General features: G+C 50.5%; 1 protein-coding gene across 1 annotated transcript; it reads right to left on the bottom strand.

Moving 5' to 3' along the window:
- Window positions 1–2,258: 2,258 nt before the first annotated feature.
- LOC119113446 (uncharacterized) lies at window positions 2,259–5,332 on the bottom strand. The gene is made up of 3 exons (XM_037237759.1): window positions 5,213–5,332; window positions 2,695–3,025; window positions 2,259–2,298 (listed from the first exon to the last, which is right to left on the bottom strand). Exons 1-3 carry the CDS (start codon window positions 5,283–5,285, stop codon window positions 2,259–2,261), a joined length of 444 nt encoding a protein of 147 aa, XP_037093654.1. The 5' UTR covers window positions 5,286–5,332.
- Between the last annotated feature and the right edge of the window lie 8,722 nt (window positions 5,333–14,054).

The raw sequence follows: 14,054 nt of genomic DNA, 5'->3' as shown, positions 1-14,054 counted from the left end.
TTCAGTAATGTGTGTGAAAAATTTAGCGCAAAACCTGCCTTTTGTAGCACAAAGCCTAACTTGTGTTAGTCACCCGACCCTCTTGCCAACGTTCTTGCCTCGTCCTGAATCCTCGCGATGCCCCGCTTTGGACTGGCAGTGCGAATTTTCCACCTAGCAAACGAGCTGACTCACTTGAAGTACTCCAACTTCTCAAAAGGTGTCTTATGGGTCGGTGCTCTGTTTTCAGTACCAAAATGTCGTTATATGCTCATGTTTGACCTTTTCTAATGTTTTCTCGCATATTCATTTATTTATAGTGTTTATCAGTTCCCCTGAGCGCGTCGCCACGCGCGGACGCGGGCGCTGCTTGTCTCTTCACGGGGTAACCTCACGGTTCTTTCTTGCGCGCAAGCGCGTGCGTGTATGGAGAAGGGTGTTCGGGTGTGTACCCGATTTGTCTCCGCCCAACGCACCCTTCTCGACTAGATCGTGATGTACAATTGATTCGTCACGGACCTGCTGCCTTCCACCGCCACTCGAGTGTTTGACGTGTCCGCCGACAGCAGCATTGCGTCGAAACCTGGCCCAATTTTGCACTTCGCGGGCCGTCGTCCGTGTACTGGTGCTTGTGTGCACCCCTCACCCAGTCAGCTCCATCTTCAACCGCGTGCGAGGCCTGTAAGAACCTGATCATTGCCTGCCGCGTGAAAACACCACCCGACGAGAGACCCTGCAGCTAGACCGTGCCGCCGGGCCGCGCTCCGCCGACCTTGACCTGTGATGTCATACCGCCTGGGGCGTTGTGCATTCCAGGGTTCAGTAAGAGACCTAATTCTTTTGACAGCTTTCTCGAGTGATCTGCCTTTGTACGCACAAAGCGCACATGTTTTTCATCGTGCATATGGTACCAGATGCAAGCGCAACCAAAACGTAACTTATCACTTTCGGCATTCGTCAAATTTACTCGCTCTTCTAAACTTCACCGTAACTTTTCGCTACGTCGTGTTGCGATCCTGTGCGGAGATGATGAACTTAGGTGTCGTCTTTGACAGCGCCTGTCATGGGATTCAGCACGTGTCCGAGCTCAGCCGCCGGTGCATGGGCGTGCTGATAAGCCCGTCCTTCGCGCTGCACTGCCTTGCAAGATGACGTCATCAAAACTCTAGTGACGGCGTTGGAGCTCACGCAGGTCAGATAGCTGTCTGAAGGCTTATGACAATGGCACGCAGAACAAATTTGATAGAAATCGAAAAGATTCTAAACTTTGCTACCAGATCGATTGTTGGCCAACGTAGATTTGGCCATGCGTCTGGCCTGCGTAAGACACTTTGACTGGCGTCGCCTCGACACGTGGTAGAGCTTCAAGTGGCCACCCTGGCTCATAATGTGATGCATACACAGCGAGCCTGATATGCTAAGGGCAATTCAAGGTCGAGGACGTGGGTCGGCCGCACACGTGCGTCAGGTACCACTCGGCCTCAGCTCTGGTAAACGCTGCCTCGTGTGGCGGCCCGGCCACGCGCGTCAGGGTACCACTCGGCCTCCGCTCTGGTACCGTGTTGGTTGTGACCCCAGTTGGCTGACTGCAGTGTTGGTGAACTGCTGCTGCGGTTGTGCAGGCTCAAAGTGGTCGCTGAACACAGCTAATGTCGGGCAGTCAATACGTTACTCGCAATATGTTTTAATCCCGCAATCCAAAGAGATGCGTGACCGGCACCAACAACGCGATCTCTTCGCGTAGTGAAGCAAGCGGAATCCGCTTGTCTTGGGCTTTTGTTCTGAAATGCAGCAATGGTTTCACTTCATGGCCATGAGACAGACAGAAAGACAGAAGACCAGGCCGCCACGAAACAGTTTGCAGAGTAATAATTCAGCAAGCATGCTCTCTGTAGGGGTAAATCTCCTATTACCCGCCGTTGTAAACCATCAGCCAACAACTTTGTTCTATCGTCCATGCTCTGCATCAACTAGCAGCCAAGATAATAATGATCCAAATCTGATGGCAGCAAAGCGTTGACATCTTAGCAGGTTAATATTGCATCTTCCATAACGTTCTGACGCCGGAAATAAGGGTTTATATTCATGCCTGCACGGTTTTAGGGAGAAAACAGAAGTGTTTCGACGCAAAAATTCGCGCAATGCTTCATTCTTTTGGGCTGCAAGATAACCGTCAGACCACCTCTCGATGAATGAGAACGCCGTCAGGAAAGCGCCGCGTCGTTTCAGAGCAGACATGCGAACAGAAGAGCCAGAACTACGGCGAAGCTTGGCGCCCCTCAGCACCTGCCCTTGTACTTGCAGCGGTAGTGTTTCTTTCTGGAGCCGGAGCGAGAGCGTGATTTGGAGCCGGAGCGAGAGCCGGAGCGAGAGCCGGAGCGAGAACGGGAGCCAGAGCTGGAGTCAGAGCCGGAGCGTTTCCTGCAACGTCCGTTGCGTTTCCTGCCGTGACGACAGCGGCGGCGTCCCCGTCTGTCCGACGGCTGTGTTCCGAGGCAGTGCGGCCGGCCGTCTGCGGTCACCGTGCACGGTCGGCCGGGGCAGAGGTCACTACAGGTCACGCGGGGTGCGACCGGCACCGGCACCGGCACCGGCACCACGTGCACCGGTTGCACCGGCACCGGCTGCAAATGAACCGGATTAGGATCGGGCACTACCGGAAGCGGAGGTGAAGGCGGAGGCGGGGGCGGGGGCGGGGGCCGATGAAAAACGGGCACGGGCACAGGCACGGGCACGGGCACGGGCACGGGCACGGCTGGGGCAGGGTTAGTGACAAACACAGTCCGAACTCGCTCCCGGCCGCGGAAGCCGCAGTCTCCTGTGCAGCGGCACTTCGACTTGGACTTCGACTTGCGCTTGGACTTGGAGCGCTTGCAGCGCTTACCACTTCTGGTACGGCACCGGCATGGTCCACGATCGTCGTCGTCGAGGCGGGGAGGGACGCCGAGGCAGCGGATTCGGCCGTTCGTACTGACCGTGCACCTCTGACGTGGACAGTAGTCGTCACAGGTCGGCGGCGGTCGTGAGCGGAACCGAGCGACGCCAGCTGAAACAGACGCGCCGGGGGTTCAGAGCAGTGTAAGGAAGTGGGGCCAGAGTAAAGCCAGTGGCCAGTCATATGAAGGCCCAGGGAGTGGATGTAGAGCAGTCAGAGGGAGATCAGAAGGAGATGAGAGATGGGGGTCAGATAAGGCTTAGAAAGAAACCCTAGCAAGGGAAAAACGACCAGAGAGACGTAAAAGGGAAGTCAAACGTCAGGGCAATGTTAGTGGGAGACCAGCGGAGAGGGGCATCCAGGCCACTGTGTCACCAGGCTTTGATGCTTTTCCGCTCAGTCTGACGCGGGCTGGCAAAACTGGTGGCTTTACCGTCCAAATGCGAAGCATTTGATGACAAAGCACAGCCCGTACATTTGAAAATGTTAAAAGAGAGCGTTCCATTTATATACGGAATTTCGAAATGAAATAGCCATCGTGAATGCCTTTTAGCGTTGTTCACAATCCTGCCCTTCTCAAGGCCTAAGCCCCGCTAGTTTCTGAGCTACACGCCCACGAAAATGGGGAGAGGTGTATCGAGGATAGTTTTTCGAAGTCACCCTGGCAATCATGACGTCATAATAACGTCATTCAAATCCTGCCAATCCATAAGCCACCCGACGATCAAGGCCATTGAAAACCTAGTTGTCGAGGCGTTCATATTGGGTGTTCGTAAGCGTAATTTTCAGATCTAACGGCCGTCAGTTGGCTCTCAAGCAATGTTGTGCAAGGTCCCATGACCTAATCAAACCATGACGCGTTGAGAGGCATATTTAGTTAACAGAGAATTGTGCTGTCTAGAGCAATTGTTTACACTTAAAAGGCATACCAGCACTCACAATTAAAACCATGTCTGATATAAAACGAATCAATAGCAATTTAAGCGATAGCTAACATTTAAGATATCTCAAGAAGGTACCTACAAGAATTATTTGATGATATAACGATATAATGATATCATGATATCTCAAGAATGTACATATATCCCTTCACAAGGAAAACGTTTTATACCCTCGTTCGTTGCATTGACCAATTTGTGACTATCTGATGCCACGTAATATTAGATGTATATATATATAGTATATATATATATATATATATATATATATATATATATATATATATGTGTGTGTGTGTGTGTGTGTGTGTGTGTGTTGTGTGTGTGTGTGTGTGCGTGTGTGTGCGTGTGTGTGTGTGTGTGTGTGTGTGTGTGTGTGTGTGTGTGTGTGTGTGCGTGTGTGTGGCGTGTGTGTGTGTGTGTGTGTGCGTGTGTGTGTGTGTGTGTGTGTGTGTGTGTGTGTGGTGTGTGTGTGTGTGTGTGTGTGTGTGTGTGTGTGTGTGTGTGTGTGTGTGTGTGTGTGTGTGTGTGTGTGTGTGTGTGTGTGTGTGTGTGTGTGTTTATATATAAATGTGTAAACATATATACAAATATTTAAACATCTATACATAACTTTTGCGTTACACCACAACACATATCATCACCTGTACTTCATAGCAGTTTATAAGAATATACACGACGCTAAGATTCCCAAGAACGCGATAGACGTCGACACTGAAGCATCACAGGCGAGTAACTTCTCATGTATAGATGAGAGATCAGGCTGAGCGAAAAACTTTCCCATTTGAAAATATTTGTCAGGAGGTTGCTGAATGCGACAGGGCAAGTCCGAAGTTTGGACTATGTTGAATGTCCAAAGTGTGGACAATTCTCCTATGGATTGTTGTAATTATACTTATCTCAAGCTCTTTATAGTCTTGACACGTTCACCTGTCGGGGGGTGGCAATGCGTGTACCACATCCTGATTTTTATGCAGCTTTTGGTATGAGATGTTCAATGCAGCTGCAGAGGACTGCACATACACCTGACAGTAGTTCATTTTTAATATATCCTCCTTGATGGATAAAGAAAAGGTAAAACATTATGCATCCTGTTGTAAATGTGACGTAAAATATGTTTCCATATCTCTATTTTCTACATGGTTGGCATACATCGGCAAGAAATAAGGTTATTGTAATTGCTCTTAAGCTTTCGACCATATCACAGTTCTCGTCATTTAACGAAAAAGCAAGCTGACTAGTATTCGCGGGGCGAACTACTTTACCAGTCTCGGATGTCAAGCCACGAACGCACGAGAAGATAGCGGACTCAGCAACCGGCCCCACCGCAAGCAAGCAGAGGATAGACAGGAGCGCTCACCGACGGGCCCAGATGAGGTGAAGCTCAAGCTGATCATCAGCGTCAGCAGCGTCAGCCAGCTGATGCGACCCATGGCTGTGGATCCGCGCGGCCGACGCCGCCGGCGCTGGCTTCTGGCCGCCACCTGGGTGGAGCGGGCGAGCGGACGGCTTTAAACCGGCGGTGGTGGCAGCTCTGACACGTGTCAGTGTCAGCATCGCGACATTTGGTGGCGCCAACCTCTGGCTGACGCCGGCCGACGGTAGGAGCGCCGCCAATGTCGAATCTACGGCCGTGGTGCTGGGTTATCTTAAGATATTTCTTCGAACAGTCTCACAATAGTATGGCTGGATGGTCGGGTAAATATCCTGGCTAGTTGTTGGAATCAGTGGGCTGTGCGTCAGTTATGTCGGCCACCATTGCATTTCAAAGTATTTTCTGGACGAAAAGGAGCCGCAGAACCAATCATGGTTTTTAGAGCCGTTCATGGCCGTTTTAGGTAACCGAGCTCCTTCTGGCTGTGGATGACCCCTCTTGCGACTGAGGAGTATCTCGCCGGTGGCGTTCCTTTCTGACTGCTCATAATCTCTAATTGGCAGGATATGGTAATGCTCTTTCTCTAATTGGTGTGCAACGCTGACTACGTTAGATGAAAAGCACACCCACAACGCCGCTTTTCGAATAGTTCAATACGCTTGGATTAAATAACAACACAAAGAATCGCGCGATTTTGCGCTTTGAAACTAACAGTGAACGAAATGTTGAGCGTTTATAAGGCAAGCGTCATAGGTTCGATTGGGATCGGTAATAGATCGGTTTTATTTAGCTTGTGAAAACAAATGTCACATCATCTCATTTCATCAACTGGAATCAACGGAATAGACAAAGATTTAGCCTACGCCCAAATTTTGCACACCTTTTCATGGTGGAATATGTGACTAGCTCCTATAGTTGGGCAGTGTTATCATTAGTCTGCACGATAGTTTTATCCGACAAACTCGAGTTGACTAAAAAAGCAGAAAATCTGACTCTACCTCTACTGCGCATGGGTGCGCTGACACTCTATTGTCTACTTCTTAGCATTGATTTGCCTATGTAATTGTCGTTTTTATGTCTCCCTGTAATTTGTGGAGGTGGTGTTAAGCCCTATGGGGACATCTCTGTGCCTTGCGGGAAAAGTAACGTGCAGCGGTTGTGTTGCTGTTCGCTTCATTCGTCTTGCCTCACCTTTGTTGACATTTCGACTCGCCTCGACCACCAACCGGAGACACTCGGGGAGGCCTTGAGCTCTCAGTCACCTGTTGCGCAGCCGATGGCGCTTCTCAGCGTTCCCCCACGTGACCCAGCGAGGTCGGACGGGCTGGTCAGTAGCGCCATCTATTCATAAGCTCCGCTTCAACTTCAGGGCGCCGCCACGACGCAACTGAGCAACTCGGTGATAGCTTTGCTGCAGCGACTCTGGCTGCAAAGACGCCGCCGCCATCGAGGAAGGGGGGGGGGGGGGGGGTTCTCGAGCTGAACGCATATCACATCGGCCCATCCGGGTGCGTGTTACCCGCACGGATCGTGCCTCCAGATCCGCCACGCCACCAAGACCCCGGAGCTCGCTCCCCACCGCGTCCGTCACCGCCGGGGGGAGCGAGTCATCGAGGCTTTACGACGCGCTCAGCAGCTGAGGCTGTATGGCGTCGCCTGCCTGTCACCCTGGTAGCAAGGGCGGGCACTGCGCAGTCAATGCCGAACGGGGGTAAAGCGCGTTACCTGTCTCGCGCGCTTCGCGTTAAAATTCGTCAAACCCGACAAGCAGAGATGCGACGTGCTTTCGCACCCACTGAAACCGCGCTGAAAACGAGTCTCCTGAAGGTGAGATCCGTCGTCAAATCTCTGAATGAGGTGAGCCATCTGCTTGTCGCTGAGCAACTGGAAATACTCAACATTGGAAAAACGTAGCTCACCGGGAGGATCGATGACCGCATGCTCCTGTTCCAGGGATGTGTACTTTGCAGGAAAGACCGACAAACTGGGGGATCTGAAAGATCGGAGGTGTCCCCATCATACACCGTGCCACACTGCAGCTGAAGTCTCTGTCGGCGCTAGCCATAAGTACTTCACAGACGGCACTCTGGCTTATGTTAAATCGCCACTGGCCTCTCATGGTCTGCGTGATCTACTGCTCCATGGTGGGGCGACGGCTCCAGCCACCGATGATCTGCAGTCAGCCTGCACCCATCTTGTCAACAACCTAGCCAAGCCTATCCTGGGCGGCACCAGCTTCGATGTTACACGTTCCCAGAAATCTGGAGTGGCACACACAGCCTGATCAGTGACCTCTCAGTAAGTTACGTTCTTTACCTCTCCTTCTGACCCGGGATCCAACCCAGTCTGGATTGATCATATCATTACCAGCAAACCGGACCTGACATCCGATGTGGAAGCACAAGCCTGCAACAAAGTGGTCACGATCTGATCTAAGTGGCGATGACTGCTGCCAAGATCCAACAAGAGCCGTCGAAAATACGAGCCCGGTCCGCACGGCGCTTCATCCGAGATGCCCTGGGTCTCGATCTCCTACATGCTTATTATATCTCAATCTGTGAGGCAGCATCCGCGGCCAAGAAATGGGACGCTTGGCTGTCGGTTTGGGATCCGATCATTTCAAATTTAATGTCACCAAATTCAAATGCCACTACGCAGTGTAAAGCTGAAGTGTCCGTCCTATCTGGGGCTTCAAGATGATGACGTTAGAAGCTCTCGTAGAGGAACATGATAGGGCACGCGCCGACAAGGAGCAAACTCCATGCTAGGGGACCGAGCAGAAGTTTTGGCTTTGCTGAGACGCAGTCAAGAGCGCATTAAATCGCACGTACTTTTCAAACTAATTCAGAACGTTGAACGAGTCACGATCTACAGCACGGAGAGACCTCCGTGGTTTCCTGGCATCTTCCAAAACAACCGAGTCAAATATCGCCAACCCGACGTAGCGAAATTCGCACTGGAACCAACAAACTGCACCCGTTTCCCATCCATGGACCACGGCGAAGCGGCCGCCGTGACCGCCTTCCACGCTGGGAAGACCCCCTCGCTACAACCCTGCCGTGCGTGCGCATCGGCGCGCCCTCCATGCGCGGTTTCGATTCACGCATTTCATGGGAAGAACGCATCTCAATCATTATGCGCCGCTGCTATGGTATTCCCTGGGGACTCGCTATGATACGCACCGTCCTCCTAAAGAAGCTAAACCACTGCTGATCGAGACACTTGTCCATCTCATGTGCGATGCCGTTTGTCGTTATGGGAGCTGTAACGTGCCTCAGGAGCGACGAAATCCAAAGGTTTTGAAATGCGACGCCCGTGTCGCATTCAATGCCATGCGCCGAGACTAAATGACACCCACGCATCGCGAACTAGAATGACGCAATCGACAAACTTACCTGTGCACGTGACGTAATAATCATGCGTAATATCTTCACAACCATCCAGACGCCGGAGATGCTACGAGAGCGTGTAGTACGCCGCTCTGATGTGTCCACTCCTGTCACGCGGGCAACGGCTCTCAAGTCGCTGCGGCTGTTGTGTGTCCGAACGGAGTTTGGGCGTCGGTCGTTCATAGGTCGTCACCGCCGGGTTGCCGGTGTTCTATCATGGGTGGCTTTGTAGGAAATAGGATGCAAGCTTCTCCCAAGTTTTTAGTTTTCCAGGCATGCACCATACAAGAGCAGGCCTGTTGCGCGTTTGCCAACAGTTATGCTTTTGTTGCATTGCCACTCGCGTTGCATTCAGTTATGTTCTTAGAAAAACTATGCGGCTGCCTGCCTATACATCAGATGCCTATTTTTCTTGCGGCTCTTTGAAAAAGTCATTTTTTATTGGTATCGTGTGTCAATGCTTGACGATCGCCTGCTTTAAAAGGCCGTTTGTGCTTGTTTACAACTTGGCTACTTATACCAAATCCGTTTTCATTACTATATACACTCACAACTATCTGAGCGCAAGCACAAAGGTAAGAATGCTTTCTCGAGTGGTATAAAAACAGGAGAGTAGGGGACCCTACCTCAATTGAATTTATCATTAACCCAGCGGTGCTGGCAAACAAGATCTTCATTGCATCCAACCGATATTAGCCTAAGTTGACTCATCACTCGTTAGAAACTGTAGATAAGATCCCCTGAATGGAATGCTAAAAGGTATGACTCAACATGCTGCTCCCCAATACAGCTTAAATAATTGTTCACATCGACGTACTGCTTTGATGCATTCTTATGCACACCAGCTTGTTAATGCTCACCCGTAGTTGGGTCTTATAATGTTGAGCCCTGAGAAAAAAAATCAAGTGGTGTTCGTCATTCAGCCATGTACACATCAGGAGCCGAAGTTTGTCCTTGGAATAGCTGAGGCTCGAGTCGATATCTTCTGATTGACCTTCACGCCACGCCAGCGCCACGCCACCTTCCCTTCACGCCAGCTGACCTTCACGCGACCGCTGCCACTGACCGCAATCCACACCAGTCAAGGGCAAAAAAGCGATCACCTAAAGCGACTCGAACTCACCGCGCTATCGGGCGGACGGACCGGACGCCCAGCTAGCTGTGCCCAGCTAGCTGTGCCAGCGAGGCGAACATCAGCCCGATAGTAGATAGTAGGCGAACATAAGCCCAATTGGTCCCATTGGTATTCTATATGCCGCGCAGCAATGGGCGCACACATGATCAGCCTGGATGTGGGAGTGTGTTAGCCAACGTATCAACACATTAAGCCCTTAATCGTTGCGCGGAACAGGTTTGAGAATGATGGCCCACTTGTAGAAGGAGCGGGCGTCGAAATCAACTTCAATATGCAGCTGCCTCACGTTTGTGTCACCGCAACCTCGGAACAGCTGAACGAAAACACCAGCAGCAAGCTGAAGGAATATTGATGGGATCACCTCTGTCGCCGGCGACCAGCTAGGTGCCAGCCTGAGTCCTAGATATTAGCCCGACGTCGCTTTCAATTTGCGGGGATATCTCTAAATAGCCTGGAAATCCAAAACACCAAATTCGCCAACAGATTGTTCGTCCTGCTAACCATAAGGGTAAAACATTCGAACCATAATCAGAAGACCTCGGGTCGAGTGCCGCCCAACGCAAGAAGAAAAATCTGGTTGTTAAGCGCACATGGCTCAAAACCAAGCACTACCAAGTTTTCAAGGCTCAACATGATCTGTAGATGCCCGAGGAATTAGCTGCTGGAAACGCTGTGTCTATGCCATCACGTCAGACAAGGACAACCTGACTAATTACCTCGCCTCAATGCATCTGTAGAACGGCAGCCGGCCATGCGCTCCCAGCGTGCTGCACGTCTCCAGCCAGAACACGGCATCCTCGTCAGCGACCTTTGCCGTGCCCTCCCCTCTCGGCTCGTGTCCGACGGCGCCTGCCTCGTACCCGTCAGTTGGCGTACGTGACCTGCGCCGGTCTAACAGGAACTGACGGGCGGTGACACGACTGGCCTTTTCAAAAACGGTCTGGTCGTCGGCAGCCAGGGGGCGCGCATGATAGGAGGAGGAGGGGGGGGGGGGGGGGGGGGAACGAGCGCGGGGGCGGGGGGGGGTCACCTGAGGCTTCGGGTCAACTGGGCTTCAGTCGCCAGCGCTATCCGGCTGTCCTGTGGACCCGATCCGATCGGTGGGATCCGATCGGTGGGGACCGACAAATGCGATGACACATTGGTGAGGCAGTTGCGTAGCTTACAAAACATACGCCCAGAAGTGGTCTCACATTGCGTGCGTATGCCACCGCCGGTTATCAAATGCATTACTTGTATTTGCATGTGCAGTAATACATGCTGGCATTAAGAAACTCGGAGTAGACACGTAAAAATAAGTGTACCAAGGGCACACGACGTTGTTCTACGAAATGCAACAAATTTCGCGTGCCTGCGGCGCACTGAACTAGGTTTTCAGTGAAACCTTCGAGCTGTGCCCCCAACTAAAAAATTGTAGATTCAGCCCTTACTAAACGTTATAGTAAAACAGCATCCCAGAGACGTGCTACTTGCTACGTGCTACATATCTCCAGAGACCTCTGTATGTTCGTAGCCTGTGAAAACTGTAACTCGCTGCTAAAAATCCTGACAAATCAAGTAGGATTGACAGCCAATTTTGAATTGACTGCACATTGTCGTTTCCCATTCAGCAGCAGGTTGAAAGTCCGTGACAATGTAACCCTTCGTCTCAGCTGTTAGCTGTCAGAACCTGTTGCTGTCAGCTGTTGGTGCCTAGCCCCACGTTGGCAGAGAGTTGAGCGAGGTGTATCATTACCAAGTGGCATCGGGACGACTAACTTAAATATTCGAGACGCATGCCAGTGTTGAGCCACTCGACTAACACACAGCTGACACCAGATCCCTTTCCAGTGCGCTGCCGGCTACTTCTGTGTTGCCAGCTGTTTGTGTGCCGACGGCTGCTTATGTGCTGGTCGGCTGCTTGTGCGCTGTCGGCTACATAAACCACGAGTCCAGCGATGAACGCGACACATATGCTTTTGCATATCGTGGCGGCTTTAGCGATGGTCAGGAATGTGTGTTTAAGGTCTCAAAGTGCAATAATTCTAGCCTTAATGGCATTCTGTCTGGTAGTAAGAAGCAGGGGACAGCAGAGAAGAGCTGGCACGATGGATGCTGGGAACGATCCTCAATGCGCAATAGCAGGCTGATCAATCACGAATTTATCTCTGACTGACTGATCAAAATCCCAAAGCCCAATCATGCATTTATCACTTCCATTGGCACCAACGTTTGCGGAGGAATGTGCCAGTGTCTTAGCAGAGGCGCTCCATATTCCTCTTAAGCGCCTTTACGTATATCCCGTGCCGTTCCATATGCTCCCTAATGTTGACGTAAAACAAAATGACATTATTTCTCTCAAGTATTTGAGAATGCGTTGCGATGAACATTCCGGGCTTCTGACCCTTCGAGGAAAACATGCCAGGCTGCTGTCCCTTTGTGGTAAACAAACCAGGTGCTGCCCCTTTGAGCTTTGTGGTAAGCATATCAAGCTGCTGTTCCTCTGTGGTACACATACCAAAGTGCTGTCCCTTTTAACTTTGTGGTAAGCATATCAAGCTGCTGTTCCTCAGTGGTAAACGTACCAAGGTGCTGCCCCTTTGAACCTTGTGGTTAACATATCAAGCTGCTGTTCCTTTGTGGTAAACAAACCAGGTTGCCATCCTTTTTGGAAGGTGCTGCCTCCTTTGATTCGGCATGCTTGTCTTTCCGATGTCGCCAACGTCAACTATCTGCGTATAAGACGACCAGTTCTATTCCGCGTAGACAGAAGACCTTAATCCCTACATGATCTGACCTGTTTGCTGATTAAGACTTGAATACGCTGGTGGATGACTGAATATCAGATGTCTAGTTGAGGGCATGCTTTTTCGGCGTTTGTGGCATTGCAGCGGATGCGTGCTGTGCAATTCTTGCAAATTTTGCGAATTCTTTGTTTTTATGCTTCTTAGGGTGCTCTTCACTTCTTGAATACAATGGACATGATCCTCGGCGCCACTTAGCTTTTTTTAGTGTTTGCTTTTGAAACTTTCTGCAAGCCTATGCAACAATATTTCAAACTTCTATCTAGGAGCACTTGTGCCTTGTGAGAACACTAAAGGGGGTTCCATGGCGCTTCTTTGTTTCGTTTGGCCATAAAACAACTTTTGCAACATTCCGCGAACTTTTGCAAAAATTTCCGCTATGCGTTTTTGAAGCTTTGTTCCTTGTGACAACAAAGAAGGGTGTTCTAGGGTGTCACATTGCTTTGTTTGACCTAAGCCAACTTTGGAACATTCTCCTACCTTTCAACACTTACCATTTCGACAATGAAGGGTTGCAAGGAATCATTAGTGAAAATCACAGGATTCTTTGGCGCTCATATCACACCCATGAATGCCTACAGCGTTCTGCGGCATTTTGTGCCAATTTTAAAGTTGAATTCTAGAGCTTTAAAATCTTGCAAGGTCGGTGATGACGTCGTTCAGGTCATTAATACCAATTTCATTCAATACTAGTAGTGTCCCGTGTGTTCATGCAGCCTGGTTGTCTTGCAAAACAAAAATAATACTTTCCTGAGTAATGCGCTCCACTCTGTGCAAATTTCAGAACTATGTACCAGTGTGGGTCTGGCCAATCCACCGTGAAACACACAGACAACTTTACTGCGCAGGTGGAGGGTCAGGTTGAGAGCGAGACCATAATGAGATTGGGTGGAGTCCGCGGACTGGTTCTTCCCCTGCTGCACCACCTGACAAGATTTGGGTTACCATACGCCCTGCCGGACATCTCACCTAATCTATTTCCAGCATGTCTTGGGTTTCGACATAAGTCGACTTCAGTGTAATTATAATTGAATTGTAATGCGTTCCTCACTTTCCAATGCTGAGCTGCCGCTGCTTCCACTGGTCTTTCACTGGTTCCCATCTAATTTACCGAATTTCATTACATTTCACGCATTTGTCGCACTATCACCACACGCTGTATTCATTCGTCATACGCTTATCAACTTCGACCCCACACCTCTAATCCCCTCCAGTGGCACACAGGGTCGAGGTGGGGTACCGTTGCCTGCGATACTGTCAAGTTGATTTTTTAGTGACCTTGAACGCATGTTTACCATGCTAGTCCTCCTTACGTCAGGCTCCTTCACAAAAGGAGTTCGTATTCATTCAGGGTGAGAGGCGATAATGTATAGCTCTGGTCTGCAATACAGGATTGCTCTCATCCTTAGCGTTGCCCAGGTAACGCCCTTGTCCCCCCCCTCCCCTAAGGGGGTCTTCCCTCCCAGTGCCACCACTTAGGGATTTGCTGGCTGTGATCCTTATAACAGCTTTCGCCAAGC

This window comes from Pollicipes pollicipes, unplaced genomic scaffold (genome assembly GCF_011947565.3).
Source record: "Pollicipes pollicipes isolate AB1234 unplaced genomic scaffold, Ppol_2.1 Scaffold_7262;HRSCAF=8765_pilon_pilon_pilon, whole genome shotgun sequence".
Taxonomy (NCBI): domain Eukaryota; kingdom Metazoa; phylum Arthropoda; class Thecostraca; order Pollicipedomorpha; family Pollicipedidae; genus Pollicipes; species Pollicipes pollicipes.
Note: the sequence above shows the minus strand (reverse complement) of the source record. Positions and strands in the feature narration are given on the sequence as shown.